General features: G+C 39.9%; 1 protein-coding gene across 1 annotated transcript in view; it reads right to left on the reverse strand.

Annotated features, from left to right (window-relative positions):
* Positions 1-23677, reverse strand: part of gbe1b (glucan (1,4-alpha-), branching enzyme 1b) — a 90029-nt gene that overhangs the window by 43018 nt on the left and 23334 nt on the right. The window contains exons 3-10 of the mRNA XM_080054038.1: positions 22111-22226; positions 19838-19963; positions 19033-19168; positions 15701-15791; positions 13621-13830; positions 3525-3640; positions 2354-2481; positions 1985-2083 (exon numbers count right to left, since the gene is read on the reverse strand). Of these exons, the coding sequence (XP_079910164.1) occupies positions 1985-2083; positions 2354-2481; positions 3525-3640; positions 13621-13830; positions 15701-15791; positions 19033-19168; positions 19838-19963; positions 22111-22226 (1022 nt within the window). The remainder of the gene's footprint in view (positions 1-1984; positions 2084-2353; positions 2482-3524; positions 3641-13620; positions 13831-15700; positions 15792-19032; positions 19169-19837; positions 19964-22110; positions 22227-23677) is intronic.

A 23677-nucleotide genomic window follows, 5' to 3' on the forward strand; every position in this document is an offset into this window, starting at 1 on the left:
ATGAACCTTGTATTCACCTTAAACATCCTACAGTCATGGACTTTCATACCTGATGGCTGCACTGTTATGAAAAGATTTTTCCCACTGTGAGCCATTAAGTACTTCATCTGTGGCAGATTGGGCTGAAGTGCTGATCTGAAGGGTGCTTCATGTTACAGTTAAGACAGAGAATAGTTGCTGCCCAGAATTTCCAATCCAGTCTAAAGCAACGCCTGGTGTTAATGTATCCCAGCATGGTGTTATTATGTCCGCCAGTGACAGAAACTACTCTTTCAATTTTAGTAGTGATATTTAATATTGAAGCTGTTTTTGTAAAGTTACCCCTCTAAAAATTAAACTTACTGACTTCGTTATCATCCAACCTAATACTATTAGGCTGAGGTTGAGTAACCTAAAAATGTGGTCCCATCCCATCACTATCGCCATGTTCCATTTGTTGGCCCAGGTAATATACTAAATGCAGTGTTAAAAAAACACTAGTTCGTAGCTCCATAGACCTTTATGTAAAAAAAACAGTGTGTCCAACAGTAAAAAAATCACAACATCTGAATTACAGTGGGGAGAAATATGACTCTTCAAAAAAGGTCTGTCCAAAATACAACATTTTCATTGGATCTTGAAAAAGCATCAGTGATCTGGTGAGGGAACTCCCAACTCCCAATTAATGTTGGGATTATAGGACTACACACTGTCAAACTCTGTCTCCATTACAATAAATTTGTTCAGAAAACCCATACATTTTATGATAAAATACATTTTCTAAATGTCTTTACATCAAGTGTTAAAGAGAAAGTAAGTAAACCTTTCCTTCTATAGTATAGTATGGCTGACAGCACCCTCTGTATTTGAGAATGAGTGAGATAAAGAGATAACTGGTCGTGATCTTCGACTATTCAGATTGTCTGACTTCAACAGAATCAACAGAGCATTTAGCTCAAACTGAAAATAATATTTGATTTATTTATTTTATTCTTAAATAAAGCTAGCGAGGACAGACATTACAAACTAAATGATGAATCAAAGCTCATTTAAAAAGTAAATCACAAAAACATCTCAAAAGAAATGTCAGTTTGGGTTAGTGACTAGATGACCTTTGCATTGACATTATAAAAGATAGTCTTTCTTTTGCTTTTATTTTTGATAAAATAACTATGTCCCTTGCACCATTTATATTTAACTCTGTAAAATGTAAGATAATAATGACCTTTCCATTTGCACAGAAGGTATGATTAAGAGGGAAATAACAAATGCATTAGTACTTTACAAAAAGCATAAAGACCTTCTTCAGGTTGATCAAAAAAAAACTCACAGCTCCATGTGAAAAAACATGACTCATGTGAAGAGACTCTTCGGACTGGAAAATATTTTCCCATTTTCACCAGAAATTGTGTTAACATTCTTCAATGTGCCTCACTGTAAATGTGACATTAGGATAGTAATACTGTATAATAATTGTTATTTGTTCACTTTAAGCCTTCTTGGTCCTTCCAGTCAGTAGCTTGTTCGCTATGCTTAATAAAAAGTTCATTTATTTCAAAATAATTGTTTATATGTAATTTCATGAAAAGTACTTTAGACTGCATTGTATGTATGAAAGGTGCAATACAAATAAAGTTTTCTATTGTTGAATACTAATCATTTAGCAATTGTTCCTGTGCATTTATGCTAAATGGGAACACACGCATGCAAGGCAAGATCCTCATTGCATTGTTTCACAAGTTGTAAACTTGAAAGCTTCTGAAAAGGCTCAGAAGCTTAGCAACAGCACAGCTGTTACATAGCACAGGAGAGTTTTAATGCCTCCTCACAGGCCCCGTCACTACCTTTGTCTTTCATCTCCGTTCTGAAAACGCTTTCTCTGTGCTGTACTTTTAGCGAATACAGAAGCACACAATTACAGTTTTTCTTTTCTGAGTTGATTGGGAGGAGAGAAACAATATAGGGCACAACATCAAAACAAAAAAGCAAAGTCAAATCATCTTACCTGAATCCACTTGTCAGGAATGGCCATAGCCAGTCGGTAATCAAAACCCAGTCCGCCCTCCTCCACTCCTCTGCAGAGAGCAGGCATCCCTGACACATCCTGCAGAGAAGTCACACTATTTTATATCACATTTTATCTTGTCAAGAGTCACTCCACAACTCACATATTAAGGGCTGAAGATCCTGTACCACAGGCCAAAAAAAGAGCGACATTCCCATTTCCTTGTGCTTGACTTCTTAATTACACCAATGAATACGTAAGTAAGCTATGCCTAGCTAATAAGTGATTTTAATTAATAATAGCTGTGGGCAGTGTCGTTGCAAAGTACGTGGATGTGCAAGGTGTGTTTGATGGAGTGTGGGTTTTTACCTCAGCAACAGTGATGCAGTCAGGATAGAGCGTATGGAGAATGTGATTGGCAAGCATCAGGTAAACCAAAGAGTCTTCATCCACCTGGAGGCCAAAGTACTCGCTGTAGTCCCCCGAGAAGCCAGAGCCTGAGGAGTCAACACCCACACCATCAACACTCATCATGTGCATCACCCAAACTTTTCTAAAAAATCCTTCAATCCTCAGTGTGTGTGCTGCAGTGGTTGTTTCACCTCACATCTTTTAACAGATTTCAAAAACAGTCCCTAATATCAAGACATTTCTGTTATTTATATAGGCTGATTTCCTGGGTCATTTAAGATAGAAATGATACATTTCTCTTTAATTAATTATCTGCCCACAGGTATATGAGCAACAACGTACAAAGATACCTGTTTATTAAGACACTGTAAAGTACTACCGACCAGTTTAGGATTTCAGAGGGATCCAATATGACGTAACACACATCAGTTTGTCTATCTTCGACCCCCAAAATAGTATCCACAATGTTTTCTTTTGAATCAACATTTGCAATATAGACAAACAGTCTAGATCTATTCCAGCTTTTCTTGGCACATTAATGCATTATACCAATCAACTGTTGATCCACTGAATAGCATGAAATTGTTATCTTGAAATTTTAATTGAAAATGCCCTCTTCACTGAATAAATGATTGAAAAAAAACATCCAATCAGGCAACATTGTAGAATGTACAATTACAAAATTCACTTGGAAGGTTAACCTCACTTGAAATGCTGTAGAAGAGCCGGTCAACCAATCAGGCTCAAGTACATTGAATGGTATGCCTGTGAGTACCTCATTTTAAAATAAATGTGATGAACTACATCTAATGATAAAACATCATCAGAACAACGTTTTCCCTCCAGAGCCTCCAGTTTCATGTTCGGGAAAAGATTCACTCATCTGACAGCAGTTAGTCTATTGTGGCCTAATGTTTTTAAATTGAAAAATGCTTTATAGATAAGACATTCCACCACAGGATGGCTGGGAACAGTCAGACCTTTCAACCTAACTCATACTGGGCTCTTCCTTTAAGCTTGTTGAGTCTGGGGTGCATACTGCGCTGTGGGTTTCAAAGGGAAGGAGGAGGATGTGCTTTAGACACAGTGCCCAGCCCAACACTAGATGCACACACACAGACCAGCTTACCGAGGCCATGGTGATGGTACAGCATAGAGGTAACGCCGTCAAATCTGAAGCCATCAAAGCGGTACTCCTCCATCCACCAGCGCAGGTTTGACAGTAGGAAGCGCATTACTTCCCAGCTATAGCAGAAGACACACAAACAGGTACACACACACACACAAACAGGTACACACACACACACACACACACACACACACACACACACACACACACACACACACACACACACACACACACACACACACACACACACACACACACACACACACACACACACACACACACACACACACACACACACACACACACACACACACACACACACACACACACACACACACACACACACACACACACACACACACACACACACACACACAGCTCAAGGTCAGATAAAGAAGAAGGTGCTGTGAATTATTCACACATCTCAGATCAGGCACTTTAGGCAGCAGAGATTAATTCCCACCGCTACAGGACATTCACAATTTGATAACCAAAGCTCCATTATGTTGGAGATAGAGTGTCAGTGACAGGAGATGGTGTTTTCATTAACTACACCGTAGAGAGGATGCAGTCTTTCAACGTATCCAGTTGTCAGGATGAAAAATGCGGGGCTTATACAGTGCACAGCCAAAGCTTTCCGATATGCATCAGACTGCTCGCATGACCACTGGGCAAGTGTTTAGTATGGCCAGGGCCAATCCCTGTGTATTTGAACAGATAGGATTTCATGCACGTTTGGGTAAACAAACACCATGCAGGGAGAATCGAGTTCCCTCTATCTCGATAAGATAAATTATACACTTATGCTGTCTTTGCTTTCCATCTTTAACATATGACGAGATGCTCTGTCCCACAAGCAAGAGGGAAAATACTTGGGTGAACCATCAAAATGTCTGTTTGCTGGACCGTGGTGGTGGAGATTTGAGGAAGTTTGATTCCATAAATGGGCCCTGTCCCCGTTTCTGACATTAGAAATGGAAGATTCTTCAGGAACTGAACAGTCCCTCAAGGCAAAAGAACACTACGCACCTCACCTCCTCCCATTCAGTGGGGCATGTTGCCATGGAAACGTCAGTTAAAACTAAAGATTTGGTTGCGTCTATGCTGTGTGAGTAATGAGCACCAAATGGAGCATTGTACACACGGATGCAGCGTTTTGAAAGCAACAGCAAAGTGCAGAGGATGTGATGCCCGTGACACATTCATGACACTGATTTAAGGTGAACTGCTGCGTTTGCTTTAGGCCAAAAATCCCGCCTCAGAAAGCTAAATGAACACAATGGTTATATAACCATGCCTTAATACCCTCATTTTTCTTTCACCAAACTAATTTAAATTGAATATAATTTGACCTCCAGAGGTTGACACCAACCTCAACCGAAATTTTTAATTTATTGCACTAAGACAAAATATGTTAATTATTTACCATCCCTGGCTATAGAAATGGACTGAACTGGATAGCATGTTGTTGAACAATTTAAGATGTAAGGCTCAATTTTTAGTACTGGCTATATTAAAATTGTAAAAGTGATATTGAATGAGGTATTCCTATTTCCGGAACATAATGAAACAAAATTACACCCTGAATTAGAAAAGTTAGATACCGAAAAACCTATTTTTTTTGATGGAGAGTTCAACATTTTGGGGTTTAAATTATGCAATTTCATCACGTCAAAAAGTCTGGAGTCCCAGATTCATGCTGCAACAACACTTTAAACTGCAAGAATCCATCCATACACAATCGTTACTCCAAAATACTCTTCTTTAAAATGATGGAATTGGTCCATCTCCTGAATGTTTCAACACCAAGAGGATTACATCCTCTATGGCAAGAAGTCAAAATCCCTGATTTTCTACATCTTTTATGGCAGAAGACAAAATCCCTGTTTTTCTTGCCCCAGTAAGCCATGACAGAAAATACATTGAAATGCGTCGCCTTCTGTGCTCCATTCCTCGGGGATGACCGACCTCGGCACTGTTTGACAGGTGTGAAGCTGCATGTTACAGCGGCGCTTCCTCCCTCCCTTGAGGAAGAGCAAGAGGGAGTCAGGATATGATCCGATATAGCAGCCGGGCTGGGTGGTCACGCAGACCTTGTGATAAATAGATTAGGTCCTCCACTCCACTGCGCAGAGCCAACAAAGGCTCAGACACAATGTATCCACATGGGAGGGAGATAATAGCCAGTGAGAGCCAGAGGGCCCAAGATGAAACCATACTGCCACATTAGGACACACATTGCCATTCATCATCAAGTCCAATTACATAGTGGAAAAGTAGATCCCTATACTTGATGCAATACACTGCATATCTATACAGTTTAATGAAGTTATCACTTCGGTGTTAATACAAAAACATTGCTGATGACACTGTCCTGATGCTAACGCTCTGCAATGACAGTGAAACCAGGTTAGACAGCACTAATAGAGTAACACTCTTATATAGCTGCTTTTTAAGCTATGGTGCGTAATTTATGTCGCCCCCATGAGAAATTCTGAGTAATTACATCAACACTGTCGGCGCATCAACATGAGGTAGACCTTCTGTGACCGCAAATCTATTTTATTCCTTCTGCTGTTAATCCAGGTTTTCATCTTGGTTAGCAGTAGTATCAACAACTGAAACATTTATTGGGTGCTTTTTGGGATTCTTCTGAGCTCCTGCGCCAGTGTCAGGGGTGACGCCAGTTTGTAAACACTGCCATAATGAGAAATACTTTTGGAGCTGATAATCAACCTTGTGTCAATGTGGGATTCCAACACATTATGTTATATTAAAATAAGTTAGTAAGGGTTGAGTTGATCAGAACAGGGCAACCTTTAGGTTTAACCTTGTTGATACACACAGCACACAAACTGCAACAACAACTGTTGCAGACACAGCAGAATATAGAACATGATTGCAAGACCTGGCCCGGACAGACTATCATTTGAGTCTATTTAGAAGCACACTATTGCTAATAAGGCTTGATATAAGATCTGTCACACACAAGCACTCACACACACACACTCACATACACACACCCACACACACACACACTCACACACCCCCACCCCACACACACACACACACACACACCCACACACACACACACACATACACAGACCCACACACAGACACACACACACACACACACACACACAGACACACAGACACACAGATAGTATAAAGCCGAAGGGCTTTCACTAGATCGGGGCCTTTGCGCCGCGGGGGGCGCCTTTGCGCCCGAGGAGACGGCTGCTGTGGGGGTTCCCCCTTTACCCGAGTCCAGGATAGGCTAGGATAGGATAATTGAGGAAAGATCTGAATTATTGTAATGAGTAAATACCATTGGTGTTGGATAGGAGAGACTGTCTACTCGCTGTAACCTGATGTCAACCTTTGAATAAAGTATCCCTGTTAGACCTGACTTCCTGCTCTCCGCGTCTACCTTTGCCTGAAGAATGCCTGCTCCTTTAGTAGTATCTTATGTGGTCCAAATTACATACCACTCGGCCACGGGAACAACACATTGTTCCACCACATCAACTCATTGAATATAACCAACATTCATTTTTATGAAAAAATTAAGCAGTAGCCTATAGCTTTAAAAAAACATACAATAATCCATCTTTTGTGATGATGTTGTACCTGCAAGCACACATTGCTAGAAAAATTCCTAAGTCGCCTGAAATAACAGACATACAGTCAAGTGCGAAAGTTTGTGAACCCCTTGAACATTTTGGAATTTTATTTATTGTAACCATCATTAATTCATTTTTATCAATACCAGTATTTTTTATATGAAATAACAGATGTTTGTTTATCAATTCAACATTTTTCTTTTCCAGAAATCAATTGTTAAAACAGATAAAACAAATTATTTGACGAATGTTGTATGTGCAAAAGTTTGTGAACCCTGAGCTGCATTGCTTAAATGGAGCAGGTAAACACAATCAGATGGGCCAAATTGAGTCATGAAATGGACCAATGTAGTGAGAGATCTTTAGGGAAGAAATTGGGCGGCACTAGATACAACAGAGATAAAACTAGGTCAGTTTAGGCTCACCAAAGTGAACTCATACAGGTCAGACATGCTAAAAGGGGAAACAATCTCAGAGGATCTCAGGAATAGAGTTGTGATGCTGCACATTTGTCTGGGGACAGCTATAATTATTTTAAAAAAAGTTTGAGCTCCATCGGTCCACCGTGAGGCAAATCATCTACAAATGAAGAGCTTTAAGAGTGACTGAACATCTGCCTAGAAGTGGACTTCCTTCAAAAATATCCACAAGCGCCACAAGATAAGTGATTTTTCAGTTAAAAGCCAACCCAAACATTACATCTGGTGATTTGCAGACCTCTCTTGCAGCATCTGGGACAGATGTGCATGGTTCCACAATAAGAAGAAAACTCAGTCAACATGGCTTTCATGGGATGGTTGCTGAAGAAGCCTCTGCTCTCAAAAAAGAACAAAACTGCTTGTCACAACTTTGCCAGAGAGCACCTGGAGATACCTGAAGTCTTATTCTGTGGACAGATTAGTCAAAAATTGAACTGTTTGGTCATAACCAAAACCGCCATGTTTGGGCAAAAACGCAATTCTGCCTACCACCTAGAGAACCTTCTCCCAAGTGAATAATGGTGGTTTCAAATTGTCTGCAAATCTCCAGGTGTAATGTTTGGGTTGGCTTTTACCTGAAAAATCACTTTTCTTGTGGCGCTTGAGGATATTTTTGAAGGAAGTCCACTTCTAGGCAGATGTTAAGTCACTCTTAAAGCTCTCCATTTGTAGATGATTTGCCTCACGGTGGACCGATTGAGCTCAAATTTTTTTTTATGAATTTATAACTGTCCCCAGACAAATGTGTAACATCAAAACTCTATTCCTGAGATCCTCTGAGATTTGTTTCCCTTTTAGCATGTCTGACCTGTATGGGTTCACTTTGGTGAGCCTAAACTGACCTGGTTTTATCTCTGTTTTATCTAGTGCCGCCCAATTACTTTCCTAAAGATCTCTCATTACATTGGTCTATTTCATCAACCAATTTGGCCAACCTGATTGTGTTTACCTTGCTCGATTTAAGCAATGCAGCTCAGGGTTCACAAACTTTTGCACATACAACATTCGTCAAATAATTTGTTTTATCTGTTTTAACAATTGATTTCTGGAAAATAAAAATGTTGAATTGATAAACAAACATCTGTTATTTCATATAAAAAATACTGGTATTGATAAAAATGAATTAATAATGGTTAAAATAAATAAAATTCCAAAAGGCTCAAGGGGTTCACAAACTTTCGCACTTGACTGTATTTCCAACCCCAGCTTCATGTCTGGTTGCTCCTTATCAGAGCCTATATCCTCTTCCAGTCGAACATGGCTGTGACCCAGTTCATGGTCTTTATGTTCCGTTGTGAGCGGAGCAGATATGGAAACATGCTGCTGTGTTTCTAGAAGTCAGTTTTGTATAATGGATCAGGCAGCTTGTCATGATGGCTGAGAGGAAAATATTTAAGTCCCCGTTTCCACAACATCACAGGTAAGCTGCCGATAAGACCAAATAAATTTAAGAAGCTGACAGGTCATTCCAGCAGAAGTGTGATGCTCAAACAACGATGCTAGACAGCCTGATGGATGGTCTGTATTTGTTGGAGCAAAAAAAGGACAAATAAGGTTCCCTCATTTAACACATTTCAAACTTTTCTCCAATCTGTGTGCAGCCATTAATGTGTCCAGGACAGACACTGACAGGAGTGACACCTGCAATAAATTAACATTACCTGGTTGAAGCTTGATATGTTTATTTATTCAGTCATGGAATTATTCATTCAGCTTGTGATTAAATACACATATGCACAGTAGATTCTTGAAGGATATGAATTGCTGATGTTTTATAATGTCCTTTCTATAAACCTCTGTGAATAAAAGTAGACATTTTAATCATGTTTGGTCGTGACATATCCTTAAATCAAATAAGCCACAGTCAAAGAAAACAGAGTTCAATCAGCCAATCAGCACAATGTGTGTCTTAAAACTCAAATATGTGCTCTGTGTTGGACATGTGTATGAAAAATAAATAAATAGATGTTTTCACTTCCTACGGCACTGATTAGCAGCCCTCCAAGCAGTCTGGTGGAGCTGGCTGCCTCAAAGTGTAAACTCTTGTCTAGCTGTCTGACAGATTGTCCCTGTGTTGCCATGCTTTGTGTCAGATATCTGCTATTTGTCTGGCATTCTTTAGGATACCTGGCAGCTAGCTGCTTTTGCTTGTCATCCTGGGAGGAATATTCTGCTGCCCTCGAGGCAGTTTGTATGTTAAGCAACCTGTAATTAGTATCACCTTGCACTTAGTGCCTATAAGAATCCAATTCGGTCCGGCGGGCAAATTCAGCCCCATCACAATTCTCTCAAATAGACTGTATTTTGGTGGAGCAGGATATCTCTGAAGGTGTACGCTCTCATGAATAATCACTTAAATGATATGGTATGACCTTCTTGGCAAAGACATCGTATAAAATGTAAGCATGTCTACAGAGTCATAGCTATATAGTTGTGTTAAAACATGCTGACCACCTGGATTGGTTACTCAAAGAGGTGTTTTACTGAGGAAATAACAGTCCCTGGGGTCATGGGACCCAGTTAAAAACGGTTAACTTAATGAATTTGCCAAGCTTAGAAATGTGGTAATACTAAGTATGACTGACTCTTAATTTACATCTCTTGCAACTACATTTTATTAATATTATTAAATCAAAATGCAATTCGCAGTACATTTTTTGTTTCTCTGCAATCTACACTCTATAAAACACGTATTTAATAAGTAAATTATTCATTGGTATCACATAAAACTGCCATGATGATACTTTTTTGCAATTTTTTCCCCAGACACTTTAAAGAGTCTGGGGGCCATGAAGGTGCAGAGCTGCTATATGTTCCTTCCGACTGGCTTCATCCAGCACCTAGTGGAAGCACTGCAGGCAGCTCCAACCAGCCGCCATGCACAGCTCACCTACAGCTAAGTTCAGCTCATTAGCTGAAGCTCACCAGAGGGGAAAAACAGCTTTTCCCCTTGCTGCGTGGCCTGATGGGGCAGGGGAAATAACTCATGGGTAATAAATACTAAAATGACTGAATTTCCACTGAGTTGACATTTCAAGCGCGAGTTTATTGACTGATCAGACAGTAGCCAGGACTCCAACAGTGGCCAAAAGTTGGTCAGAGTATGTACAAACCTAAATAAGGGTGATATAGATTGTTTTTTGTAATGGTTTCTGCTCTGCTTCTTTAAAATAAAAAGCTGTCATTTATCAGCAGGATGCTTCCCTACGTGCCTCCCCCTTGTGTACAGTTATTTTACTTTAGAGAAAAATATCTGTTCTGTTATCTTACTATTGCGTTATGTTACTGCAACCCAAAGACTATCTTGTAGTAATGAAAATGTATATGGCAAATGCTGTTTTTATAGTAGGTTGCAAACATTAACAAACAAACAAATATAATGCAATGGGTTTAGAACTTTATTATAAAGATGATAACCTACATAATGTTGTCTTATTTGAACTCCAACCTAATCTCATTAAGGGAATGTTTTAAAGATATCTTTTGGGCTTATTCATTTTGAAAAAAATTAAAACACACACACAGAATTATCTTGTCAAAGCGAGAATTATTGTCCCTTGGTCCCTCAAACACAGGTTTGATCCCTGAGCAGGAGGACATGGAGAAGGGGTTTAAAAGAGTTTTCAAAAGCCTGGCCCTGGGCCTATTTTTCATATCTTAACAATTCACACAAAGATTGATAAAAAAAGGATGCAAATGATCCTGAGAGAGGTGGTGATGGGGTGGGAGGGGGGGATTATGGAACGAGCCCACATCAAGCTTCTCAGAACTCACATCTGAAGGCCCTGATCTGCAAAAAGGCTTGGCTTCTTTCGCTGCCAACCACGTACACACAGTACCACAAGCTTCTTTCACTCGGCCACCGTCTCAAGGTGACTTTCATGTCTTTGAAAAGGTTTATGAAGGAAACGACGGCCAAAAAATAGTGCTAATATCCCTCGGTTATTTTTTTGTTTATCACATCAAAAGAAATTGAGTGTCAAGTGCATCACCTTGTACATTCACATCAAAGGTAAATTCAGATCGATTTTGGAGTTTAAGGTCTTTAACAGATGGTCAATTGATGTATCAAGCAACATCCTTTGATGTTTCAAGTGCACTTGGAACATTTTAGTTAAAAAACGAGGGTTCAAGCAAAGCCTTTACTACCTTTTCTCCACTAAACTGAATTGATTCATCCCTATTAACAATTTAGTAATTCAGTTAGAAGTTTAAGCTTCAACTTTCAGCAAAGAAGTAGCAAGAACTTTCTGACATACACGAACCAAAGTGTCAGCAAAGCACGCGTCTGCAATGTCTGCAGGGCACTGAAGTTAACAACTGGATAGAAGGAATAGGTAAACAGCATTCTCTCACTTCGCTGAGCTGAATGTCTAATGAGGAAAAATTGAAAAAAAAACACATACCAATAAAAAGTTGTTTTTAATAAAGATGTGGAAGAGGAGTAGCAACAAGGCAAACATAGCTTTGGTCTGATAGCCAGTATCCGTCAGTTTCTGTCGATCTAATAAGATCATCATGGTCAGAGTGGGGTGGCTGAGAGCAGGGTTGTTAGATTAAAAACAGGTTGTGTTTCACACTAGGATCGCGGCTAGCCCCAGAGGATCATTTCCTTCCAAAGGGATTATAGCGGAAAGCTTGACACAAACGTTGATTCAAACAACCTGAGAGAGAGGCAGACAAGACAAATGAACTGGGGATGACATTGCGGAGCTCCTTCGGGCTTTTACAAATGACTCCTCATATGCCTCCCAGTCGTGGCATATGTCTGCACCATGTTTAATGAGCGCTTCTGATATAAGGAGAGTTCAATACCTAATGAAAGAAGAAAACCTTGTTCCCCTATTATAGACCCCATGCCTGACACTAAACATTGTCTAATGTATTGGAAACCGCTGCACACCGACACACACAGCTATAAAAAGGGAGTTCAAAAAAGCCATTTAATAGACTCAACAGTGCCTGATCCTCTCTAATGTGTGCCGGGATCATTTTCTGGGTACAAAGGCTAGAGGAGACACTTAATTAACAGGACCTACAACAACAACACAATCAATGGTTTTGTTGTGTACCGAGCACCAGCCTTTCTTGTTTTTCCTTAAACTTTTGTAAGTAGCTGAAAATACAAACATTATTAGCAAAGCCTGCTGCCAACATATAATCCTTACTTCGGAACGCATTCAAATTCAAGACCTGTCCGGCCAAATGTGTTAAAAAGGTAAGATCAAGAGCATCTGAGGAAACTAAAATTCACTACTAATAGCCCATTTTACGCCTGAGAAATATCAGATTAACCGTGAATTTGACTGGATGGCCATTTCAGTGAGACATGTAATATGTCATCTTGAGATCATGTCTTGCATTCGACCTTCATCACGTAATGCTGTATCAGATGGCATGAGGAAATATGAAGAGTGGTATGTCAACTCCCACATAGCCCCATTTATCAATCTGTTTATATGTTGCTTTAAACACATTTGTTTTAAAATCAAAAGCGTGAGCCCATTCATCAAGCTTGTTTTCAGTTGTAAACATGTTCATAGCTGATGCAGTAATGTACAGCTGGAAATATATTTCATAAATTTAGCATGTAACATTTAAATGCAGCTTTTAATCTCCAAAACTACAATTTCCGTCACAACTTTGCAATCACTTGTTATTGTTCCCTTCCATAAGAACACTTTTTTCTTACCTTGTCGAAATTGAAACTGTGAAATTGCAGTTTGCAAATGTAAAGCTTCCGAAGGATTTTAAAACATGCTTTCACCATGAGGACCAATGCACATCTAATACATTCAGTTGATCAAAAAATTTATATTATCTTGAAATATCTAAGATATTAGTTTTTTGTAAAATGTAGATATAATGTGAAAGAAGATATTTTATATATCTCTTTAAAAAATACACCATTTAATGCCTTTGAGTTTACTTTTCAATGACTGCACTCTTTCTTCATGCAGATGAATGTGAACATAGGATCCAGACAGGAGGTACCTGGAGTAGTTGAAAAGGCGGCTGTCCCACTGGCTGTGCTCCCCTCTGGGTGGAGAGTGGAAGAAACAGGAGTCAGAGCCATCAAAGTTGTTGAGGCCGTCCTCAGTGTTCTTGGAGGCGTGGCTGTGAACCACATCCAGCAGCACCACGATGCCCATGGAATGAGCCACATCTATCAGCTCCTTCAGCTCCTCTGGGGTACCGTAGCGACTACACACACACACACACACACACACACACACACACACACACACACACACACACACACACACACACACACACACACACACACACACACACACACACACACACACACACACACACACACACACACACACACACACACACACACACACACACACACACACACACACACACACACACACACACACACACACACACACACACACACACTGCATCAACACTGTCGGTGCATCTACATAAGGTAAGCCTTCAGTGATTATATTCCTTCTGTTGTACTTTACGTCCATGTTTTTTTTCTCAGCAGTAGAATCAACAACTGAAACATTTCCTGGGTGCTTCTAGAGCTCCAGTGTCAGGGGGTGACACCAGTTTGTAAATGCTGCCTTACTGAGAAATACAGAGAGTTTTGTGGAGCTGATAGGCTTGATCAACTTTGTGTCAATTTGTTTGGCGAATGTAACCGACATTCATTTACATGAAAAAGGTACGGTATATAGCTTTAACCCAAACAGAAACCTCATCCTTCAATCTAAATCCTAAATTTCCGATAAGCATTTAACAACTAGTGAGCAGTATATGTATTTATTATTGAACTCCCTGGGACAACAAATTGTTACATGCGATATAAATAAAATTGCCTTGACTTATTTCACAAACAAAATGTCCTTTGTAGATCATTTGTTCTATGATCATCCATTCCAACCACACTGCGACGAGGGCTTCCTGCGGTATTATGACTCCTCTGCAGTCCTTTAATGCTATTTAAAAAGGATCATAAAGACGACACTATGGAGCTCACATGACACTCCACGGACCAACTGTAAAGTATGCATACATTCATATAGATAGACACACATATCTCTCTGCACACTATTCACATTGTCCACTAGCGTCCCATCTTTCCTTCCAGCTATCACTATATCAGCCCCCTTGTAAAACAGGACACATAGCGCCAGTGTAACTCCGCTTCCCAGCACTCAACCGCTCAGGTTTTAAATGACACAATGAGAGATCAATCACGGGTGAAATTGGACCATATACATTACACTTCGGGTTTATGCTCTACTCTAAAGCAAGGGAGGAGAGATATCTGAAAGAAAATAAATAGTCCAACTCTAGCCCACCTTTTATGATTCCCTCCACTCTCTGGATTAACAGCAAATGTATTTACAGCGTGTCAGACTTCCTAAACTTGGTTTTAAAAAAGGTGCCACGAAGAACTTTTAACTATTTCAGAAATAGTCTAATTTTTCCTCTGAAACGAGACCATCAGTTCAAAGAATGATATTCGTTCTTAATGCAGTTGTCATGGGTGCACTCACTCAGGAACTACGGCTGTCATAGTAAAAACACTACCTATTTTGTACAAAGGGGGTGCAAGAATGAACACAAACTGAAATTTTCTCGGAGCACCTTTACGGGTGACTATTTATAAGAAGTGGGAGCTTCTCACTAAGTCTCCTCTTCATCATTAACCCCTACCAATAAACATCTAATTATCAATCTTTAAAATTATTTCCAGTTGTATTAAAGTGCAGATACAGCAAGTGAAGGAGAATGGGTGTAATGTGTTAAACACAGCAAATTAATAAATAAATATACCTTGTGGTTATAATTGTAGCCCTGGCTAATTGGGTGACACCTGTAGTCAAAGGCGTTTTTCACATAAAAAATCTGTAGGAGTTCTATTAGAAATTATTTTCATCACCGGTAGCAGTTAACACCTTTTGAGCAGCAACTTTTAGAAATGTGACAGACAAAGAGTTTTAGTTTCTACTGAATCAAAACATGCTATGACAGTTTTTTTAACCGAACTTTGAAATCAAGAGTGTAAAAATGCACAAACCTCAAAACAGACATAGTGACATGCATTTACCTGGAAGCAGCAAAGAAATTTGTAATCTGATATCCAAAGCTTGCATAGTAGGCATGCTCCATGATGGCCATCAGCTGGATACAGTTGTAACCTGGAAACAAAGGGCATTTTTTTCCATGTCATCTTCTCTTTTCGTATCATTAAGTGGGTAATATATCACATTTTCATGGCCTATACCGATACAGCAACATTGAGTATCTGCACATACCGATGCCAATCTGATACCTACTGTATGTCTTCTATCCCTGTCTCAAACAACTAAGCTGTTAATAATACATTTGTATGGATGAACTTTGTTTAACCTACCCATTTAAAAAAAAAATAATGCTCAAACTGTGAAACAAATATTATAGTCCCCTAAAGGAAGAAATACAAAGCCCACATATGATTCAGCTATGCAATACTGCAGGTCTTCTTTTCATGTAAACCTTCTCACAGACAGAACTTTAAGCTCCATTTTTGAGCAGAAGTAAAGTTATGAGAATTTAGCATATTTTGACTGTTTGATATGTATAAAAGCAGCTGTAGAAGATATAAACTGGGCGATATCGTGCTAAAGGATGGTGATGAGTTTTCAACATATCGTCAAGTGATTTTGGTCGGTATGGGAAAGAAACTGATATGCAGTTTCATTACTGATGATTCTTAGACTGTGTGTACCACATAGGGTTAAACAAGACGTGCTTCCTATTTAATACATATAAATATGCACAACATTATCTACTGTTCTGATGTACTCACGTACATTTAGTACAACAAACATCTGGAATCATTACAACTAAATACCACTTGACCCGTGTCAGTCATACTGTATGTATGCAGCTCCAGGCATGTTCTCTTTTTGACAGAAGCTCCAGCATCGTAAAGACAAGCTGTGGCTACAGAGGAACACCAGCTATCAGAGTCAGGAGGTCATGTACAACATTTCAAAAAAGACCCACGAAAAAATGCTTCTATGAATAAGAGAACAACAGGCTTTTAAACTGCCACTGAGCACTCCAGAGGGAGGCCCTGAGGTTTAGCAGATTTATTTATTTATATCGCAGCTTCTTTTCAGTCAAGAGATATTGAAAAGAAAAATGTCACCTTCTAAAGGAGTGTGACAAAGCACCGGGGTGAGAGGAAGTTTTTCCCTTTTTTATATTTATATAGTTATATACAGTACTCTCTCCACAGTCAAGAAAAGGAAATGGCAGGCAGAGGCAGCCCGTCACTAGAGACGAGGGAGTTTATCCTCCTGGAGAATCCTATTGTGCAGATTCCCTCACTGCTGCAGGTAGATTCTTTGACAGCATTTACTCTGGCAGTTCTCTTTCCCACTAAACTGGATGACACAACCAAGGAAACAGCACTTATCAGATGGCTCCTGGTTCGCCGTGCCAGTCATATCTTTGCCTTTTATTAACGTCAGGGCGGGAAGCTGCATTTGAATGCAAAATAATGCCACATCTCATATTAGCAGAATTGCAAACCAAGACAGGAATCTGTCCAATAAGTTTAAATTCCCATTTGAATAGCTTTTCATCAAAAGGCATTATTGTGTTTTATTATCGTGAAAATGAATCAGACACCCTGGTTAGGAGTCACAAATGTAGTGACCACGTAAGACACCGCTCGCAAGTGAATGCACATTTATATTTCTTTTAAATATAAGTAAGCTTAATCATAGCTGCAAGCAGCAACAGACTCTCTATTCCAGTCCTGAAATGTAGTGATTAAGGAAAAGGGTGTCATTCTCTAGGCCAGGGTTTTTCATATTTTACATATTCATCCGCGTCCCCCCTGCCATAAGGGGCGCGCCCCACAGTTTGAAAACCACTGTTCTAGTCAATTTGTCTTCAAAACAACAGTTGAAAAAAAGAAATATTAAAATTTGGTCAATCACAAAAAATTAATTGAAAACATTTCACTATACTAGCTCCATCATTGGAAACTAAAACAAAAATTGGTATGGAGGACATTTTTAAAAAGTAACATTAATAGTTACAGCTGCCTGATGAATAATTGGTTTTTATCAGAGTTCAAGTTTGGAACAATGACAGTTTATTCTTATAAATATTCATATCAAGTACAAGTAAGGCATCCACTGAATTTATTGACTTTCAGAAATGTTTAAATGTTTATCAAGTTGACTAATAAATAAACTCTATGTATAATTACTCTTAGAATAGCTGCAAAAGCCAGTCACATAAAACCGGAGGGTCAACCAATCAATCAGCCCACAGTCAAGTGCAGAGAAACTTTTTGAGAGTTAGACTGAATTAATCAGAATGAACAAATGTGTGTGGAGTGCATGGAACAGCAAAAATAAATAGAAATACATTCGAAATCTGTAGTAAAAGTAAAATCTATAGCTTTCCAAGTAATTGTGACAATTTATCATTATATAAATTGTAGGTCTGTATGGTATTTGTGTTACTGAATGATACACAGTGCAGGGAAACTGCATTTTTTCTACTTTGGCTGTCTGTGTCAGGATCATGGAAAGGGAAACAAGTTGTCAGTTTTGGAGCCATACCTAGCTGTGTGGTGCGTGACTTGTGCTGTGGAGCCCTTTTTTTTTTTTTTTTTTTAAACAAGGCACAGTCCAATGGTCGGTGATCCCTGTAGGTCAAGCAGGATGTTTACTTGCTGATGTGGATGTGAGCAGAGGGAGTATGACAGGTCAGCCACTGAACACACTGCTATGGGAGCAACAGTGACACTCAAAGCAGCATGGCATGCGTGTCTGCTGGGTGGTGGACCAGTGTTGACAGATTGGCACAGGACACTGGCTGACTGGAAAAACATGGCTCTCGAACCCACTCAACTCTTGTTTTTTCTCTTTCAACATTGTTGGCTCTGATTTTATGTGTAGGGAGGTACAGAATATACAAACCTCATCTTAAAGCCCCTGTAAAACAAAATCCTTCTAGCTATGTCATTTCGGGAGTTAGTTGCATGAAAGTAAGCAGTCATACGGCCACACCCACACAGTCCTGTCAAACGGTCTAGACAGTAAAAAAGCCTATTATAATATCTATGAATTTTCAATCAGATTTTTTTTTAAAGCGTATTAAGAAACCCACCTTTAATATCATATATTGATTTTTATCATTTTAGACCAGATTTCCAGAGGCTTTTAAGCTTTGTTACTGCTTTTGTTCTTGGCTGGAGGAGATGCAAAATGTTCTCAACTTGAGTCAACACAAGCTCTGACACTTGGATATGGAGAATCACAGCAGGATGATTGCTGTGCACTTCTTACAGACTTTTGTAGCCAACGAAATAAGAGAGAAACTATAGGAGGAAGTGAAAAATATCAACGGGTATAAAATGGTCTCATGTCTTACCCAGGTCTTTTATACGCGGCAGCACCTTGTTTGTGAAGTTGGTGTATGAGGCAACCTTTTCCTCAGGTGAAGCGATGCCCACGTGGGCTTCATATATTCTCAGGCTCCTGGGTTTCTTTGGCCGAGGGTGGATTTCCTGCAGAGGAAAAAAACAAAATTATACAGAAAATTATGACTGGTCCACTGCGTTTTCCTAAACATTTTTTTTTAAATACAGTACATTCGGTGAGTAAGTATGCACTGAAAGGTCAACGTGAGAGTTTTCTGGGTCTCTGCACCCACTTCTTACCACAGGAGGCTGATAATACTTCTGCACACGTTAAATATTAAAAAACATCTATGATTCACACTGGCTGTGTTACGCAACAGAAGAGGGATATGTTTTATACATAGAGAACCAGTTTCCCTGATGGCTGCCCACCAGGTCTTGTGAACCCACTATTTGAAGTGCGTGATTGAGCCACTCGTAAATAAAGTGAAAATAAAGGAAGTAAGAGGGCTACGCTAATTAAAATAACAAGCGATAAAGAAGGCAAGGTGGTGTTTAATAGCCTCTTATTGTTTTCACTTGTGTAACCCTTGTGCTGAGAACGTCAAGTAGTGTTGAGACACATTCAGACCCTCTTAAATCAGCTGTATCAAGCACCCGCATTAAGAGTAGCCACAACAGCTATAGATGTAAGGCTGATTTTAAAATGTAAAATAATATGGGAGGCTGTTTGAGGAACTGACAGACAAAACAAATCAATAAAGGTAAATAAAAACTGAAAAAAAAACATTAGTTAAACATTTAATAATAACTTACAACGTAGGCCTGAGGGGGATCCCAGTGAACCCAGCCGTAGACAACAGATTGGTCATCGTTGGTCACATATTTTGCCCAGGGCGAGTTCCGGTACAGGCGCTTACCCTCCTTGGTGTGAACTACCAACTAGGAGATTGAGACAAATGGCTGTTAGGTCTTAGCAAGGGCATTGAGAATGACATAGAGAGGGGACATTCAAAATACACAATCGGATCTCTATAAAAGCTCAGAGCCAGGGGTACACACATTGTCTAAAAGTACGAGAGAGGACATGGATGAAATGGAACACATTGTAGATTATCACTAACCTACAGGAAGGACGGTTCATCGATAATATAGAAACTGAAATATGATGAAAAAAGCAATGCATAAGAGAAAGGGTTTGGGGGGGGGCTATAAAGTCCGCTGTGGCTTCTGTGTTTCTGTCCCTGGATGTATGTGGTCGTTTGTGAAGTCAGCATTTATTTACATCTTCAAAGCCATGAAATGCTTACTTCATAAAACTGTGCTGTTCCTCCTCATCCATTACAGAGAAGAGATGATGCAGATTGTTCAACCAATAACCCAAACATTTGTCAATGTGTCAACGGGAAAGCCGCCCCTCTTCCACATAGCAGCTCCCTGCTCTCCAACACCATATACAAAGCTTTAGAAGACATGGTATGGTTTAGGAAATAGAAAACTACAGTATAGAGCAGAAAACTGGTTGTAATCAATCTGGATTCGATGATAATTTTGCCGTGTTTTATTTTTTAGCCCCTGGCTGACCGATCCGGAGAGGAGATTTTTATCCGGCTAGGGAGCAATTTAGAAAAACTGAATCATTATCCTTTGCCTCTCATCCATTATTTCTGCAATTCAGGACTGAAAGGGGGCCGAATAAGTAGAGTTTGGAAAATCTAACTGACGAGTTACTTTGCCTCCATCATTCAAATAAGAAAGGAGAAAGCCAGCGTGAGTTGGAAAAACCCACCAAGAAATCGATCCTGTAGTGTTACCCGCAGCATGTGTTCACCCTGTTTTGTCCCCTGCAGAAACAGGCATTATAACCCAACTAATTCTGGCCACTGTTATGAAGTAATGACTGTTCCAATGCCACCTGCCTGCGAGCAGTACGCCAGACCCCCCTCTGGGGTTTTTTCATTATGGCCAGGCCACCTGGGGGTTAGCTGCCTGGCTCCCCTCATGAAATGCTTCACAGTTTATAGGATTAGGAAAAGATAGTTGGATAAATGGACTGGCATAAAGGCTGACAGAGCGCTGGTCCTTCAGACAAATTGGCCAGTATCAGGCACATTAAAGAAAAACCAGACTGCTGGGCAGGCTGAGGGGGTGCATGGACAGGAAGAACCAATAAGCGCCAAGCAATATGCAGGGAAGTTAAGGTGTGAAAGAAATAGTGGGTGTTTGATTGCTTGGATAACACTTCAGTTCACTTTTAATAAAGTGTTGCATACTCTCGAGTCTCGACTTACAAAGAGCTTATTGTTAAAACTGTATACCCGCAAAAGGGACAGAGCTTGTTAATGGAGACAAATTGGGCCCAGAACAAAGGGGATGGAAGGGCAAGCCGCTCTACACAAGAGTGATTGGAGCTAGGCTTGTGCTTCCATGAGGGAGTGCTGTGGAACTAATTCTGAAGTGGAGCTCACAGCAAGACAGCCATTCATAGGCAGCAGGGGTGCACACGGAGAGGCCAGGTGCCAGCGTTTCCATCTGCTTCTTATCGTCCTTAGACTGACCTCCGCTGACAATGGGAGCCGGGCAGCCTGTCCAGGGCACGGGCGTGTGCCAACCATGACCTGCTCCCAAGGAGAGTGCTGCCACGGCAACGCCATCCATTCTACGACTGGCATCTCATTTCACTTTGATTTCTCATCCGTGCTGTTTGCTTGGGGAGACAATGCATAATGGGGAGGTGCGTCTTTTGCATTTAACCCTGATGAATTATTTACTATGGAGCTAAAAACCAATCATCTATTCTACACCCACCGTGGGCTGTGCTTCTGCACAGACCAACTGAACAATGTGCGGAGGGATACCTGCCTCACACAGTAGCCGAAATAAAAAGCCATCAGATGGGCTCCTTGGGTGTATCTAGCCTCCGCTGTGTAGATTGTGTAGTCTCCCTCCTGCACGCTCAGAGTATGACATGTTTTCACTTCATAAGACGCCACACATGACAGGGAATGTCCTTCGTCCGTTACATTGACACGGCAAGAAGACACCTACAGAGGGTGAGAAAACAACTAGGAAGGCGCTGTGTTCGCTACCTTGAGTTTGGTGTTATGATCCACGGCTGGAGACTTGTCAGGCTTGGGCGGTATAATCAGTTCCCACTTGCCAAATTCTTTCTGGGTGTAGCGGTGGGAGAATTTGTCCCAGCCATCTATGGGGGAAACACAGAAAGGAATTTTTTAAAGACATCAAATTAATTGGTTAACAACACAGAGCCAAAAACTCAATTCTGATTAGTATCTTGATCTGAGGAAGCCATGTGATCATACATGCCTATGACAGAACAGCCAAAGTCAGAACATGAATCTCTCTTGTCCCCTTGGTATGGTATCCTGAAAAAATTACCTATGGTCTCTGGCACAGTTTAAATGTACTATTCTGAAGAAAACAAAGCTTACATTACCTGTACAACTGTGCTGTATTATTTGTTAGACTGACATTTACATATTATTTTTATGCAAAGGAATTTCTAAATATAGCTTCTTATAAGCTTCTTATATATATATATATATATATATATATATATATATATTTATATAGCTTCTTCTGTCCTTGATTACGGTGATGTGGTTTACCGGCATGCATCACATTCATGTCTTAAACTCCTGGACTCTGTTTTTCACTCTGCTTTAAGGTTCATCACAGGAGATGCTTATGACACACACCATTGTCTTTTATATGAAAAGGTTGGGTGGTCCTCCCTTAAAGAGAGACGTGGCGCACATTGGCACATTTTTATTTACAAAGCCTTGACCGGGAAGCTTCCTCGTTATTTAACAGAAATGCTGCAAATTTCAGATGGGCTTTATCAGACCCGCTCCACTGATATGCTTATGCTTTATGTCCCACAAGCCCGGTTTGAGCTGGGAAAGACAGCTTTTAGCTTCAGTGCCCCCGACTCCTGGAACAACTTACAGCAACAAATTAAACTAAATACCTTCATATCCTTTAACCAATTTAAACAAACTATCTTAAATCTGCCAAACTCTACCTGTAACTGTTTTAATTAGGCTATATTGTACTTTCACCCATTTAATTTTAATGGCTGCTCTTCACCACTGTGTACCGGTAAATGTTTCAATTGTTTTTTTTTTCTCTTCACCTGTTGTTGTGTATTTGATGTATTTGCATTGAATATTTTGTATGTATTGTTGTTTTTCCTTTGAATTTGTTTTGAACTCGACGTCATTGTAAATGAGGGTCACCCCTCAATTGGTCTCTCGAGGATAAATAAAAGTTAAATGAAAAATGAAATGATTGTTATTACCTCAGTTTTTGTTTGTAATATTATTCTGTATTTTAAAAACAAACAAAGGCTTTTTGTTAATTCACCACCAGGAGTGGCCAAAGTCAGACATTTTAATCCAACCACGCCGGGATCTCTAATTATTTGTGATTGCAAAAAATGGACAAATAACAATTGCACTCTTCCTTTTTTCAGCGCGTTGCCACTTTTCCTTGTGCAATTAACAGCTTTTTGCTGAGAGTCAACAATGTCACTTTTGTTCTATTTCTCCCCGTGATCCTGATCTTCCTCTTTAATTTTCAGAATTTTACACTTCATCTTCATACCATTTGTATCTCTGCCGTGTCTGAAACTTC

This window comes from Ammodytes marinus (genome assembly GCF_949987685.1).
Source record: "Ammodytes marinus genome assembly, chromosome: 3".
Classification (NCBI taxonomy): Eukaryota; Metazoa; Chordata; class Actinopteri; order Uranoscopiformes; family Ammodytidae; genus Ammodytes; species Ammodytes marinus.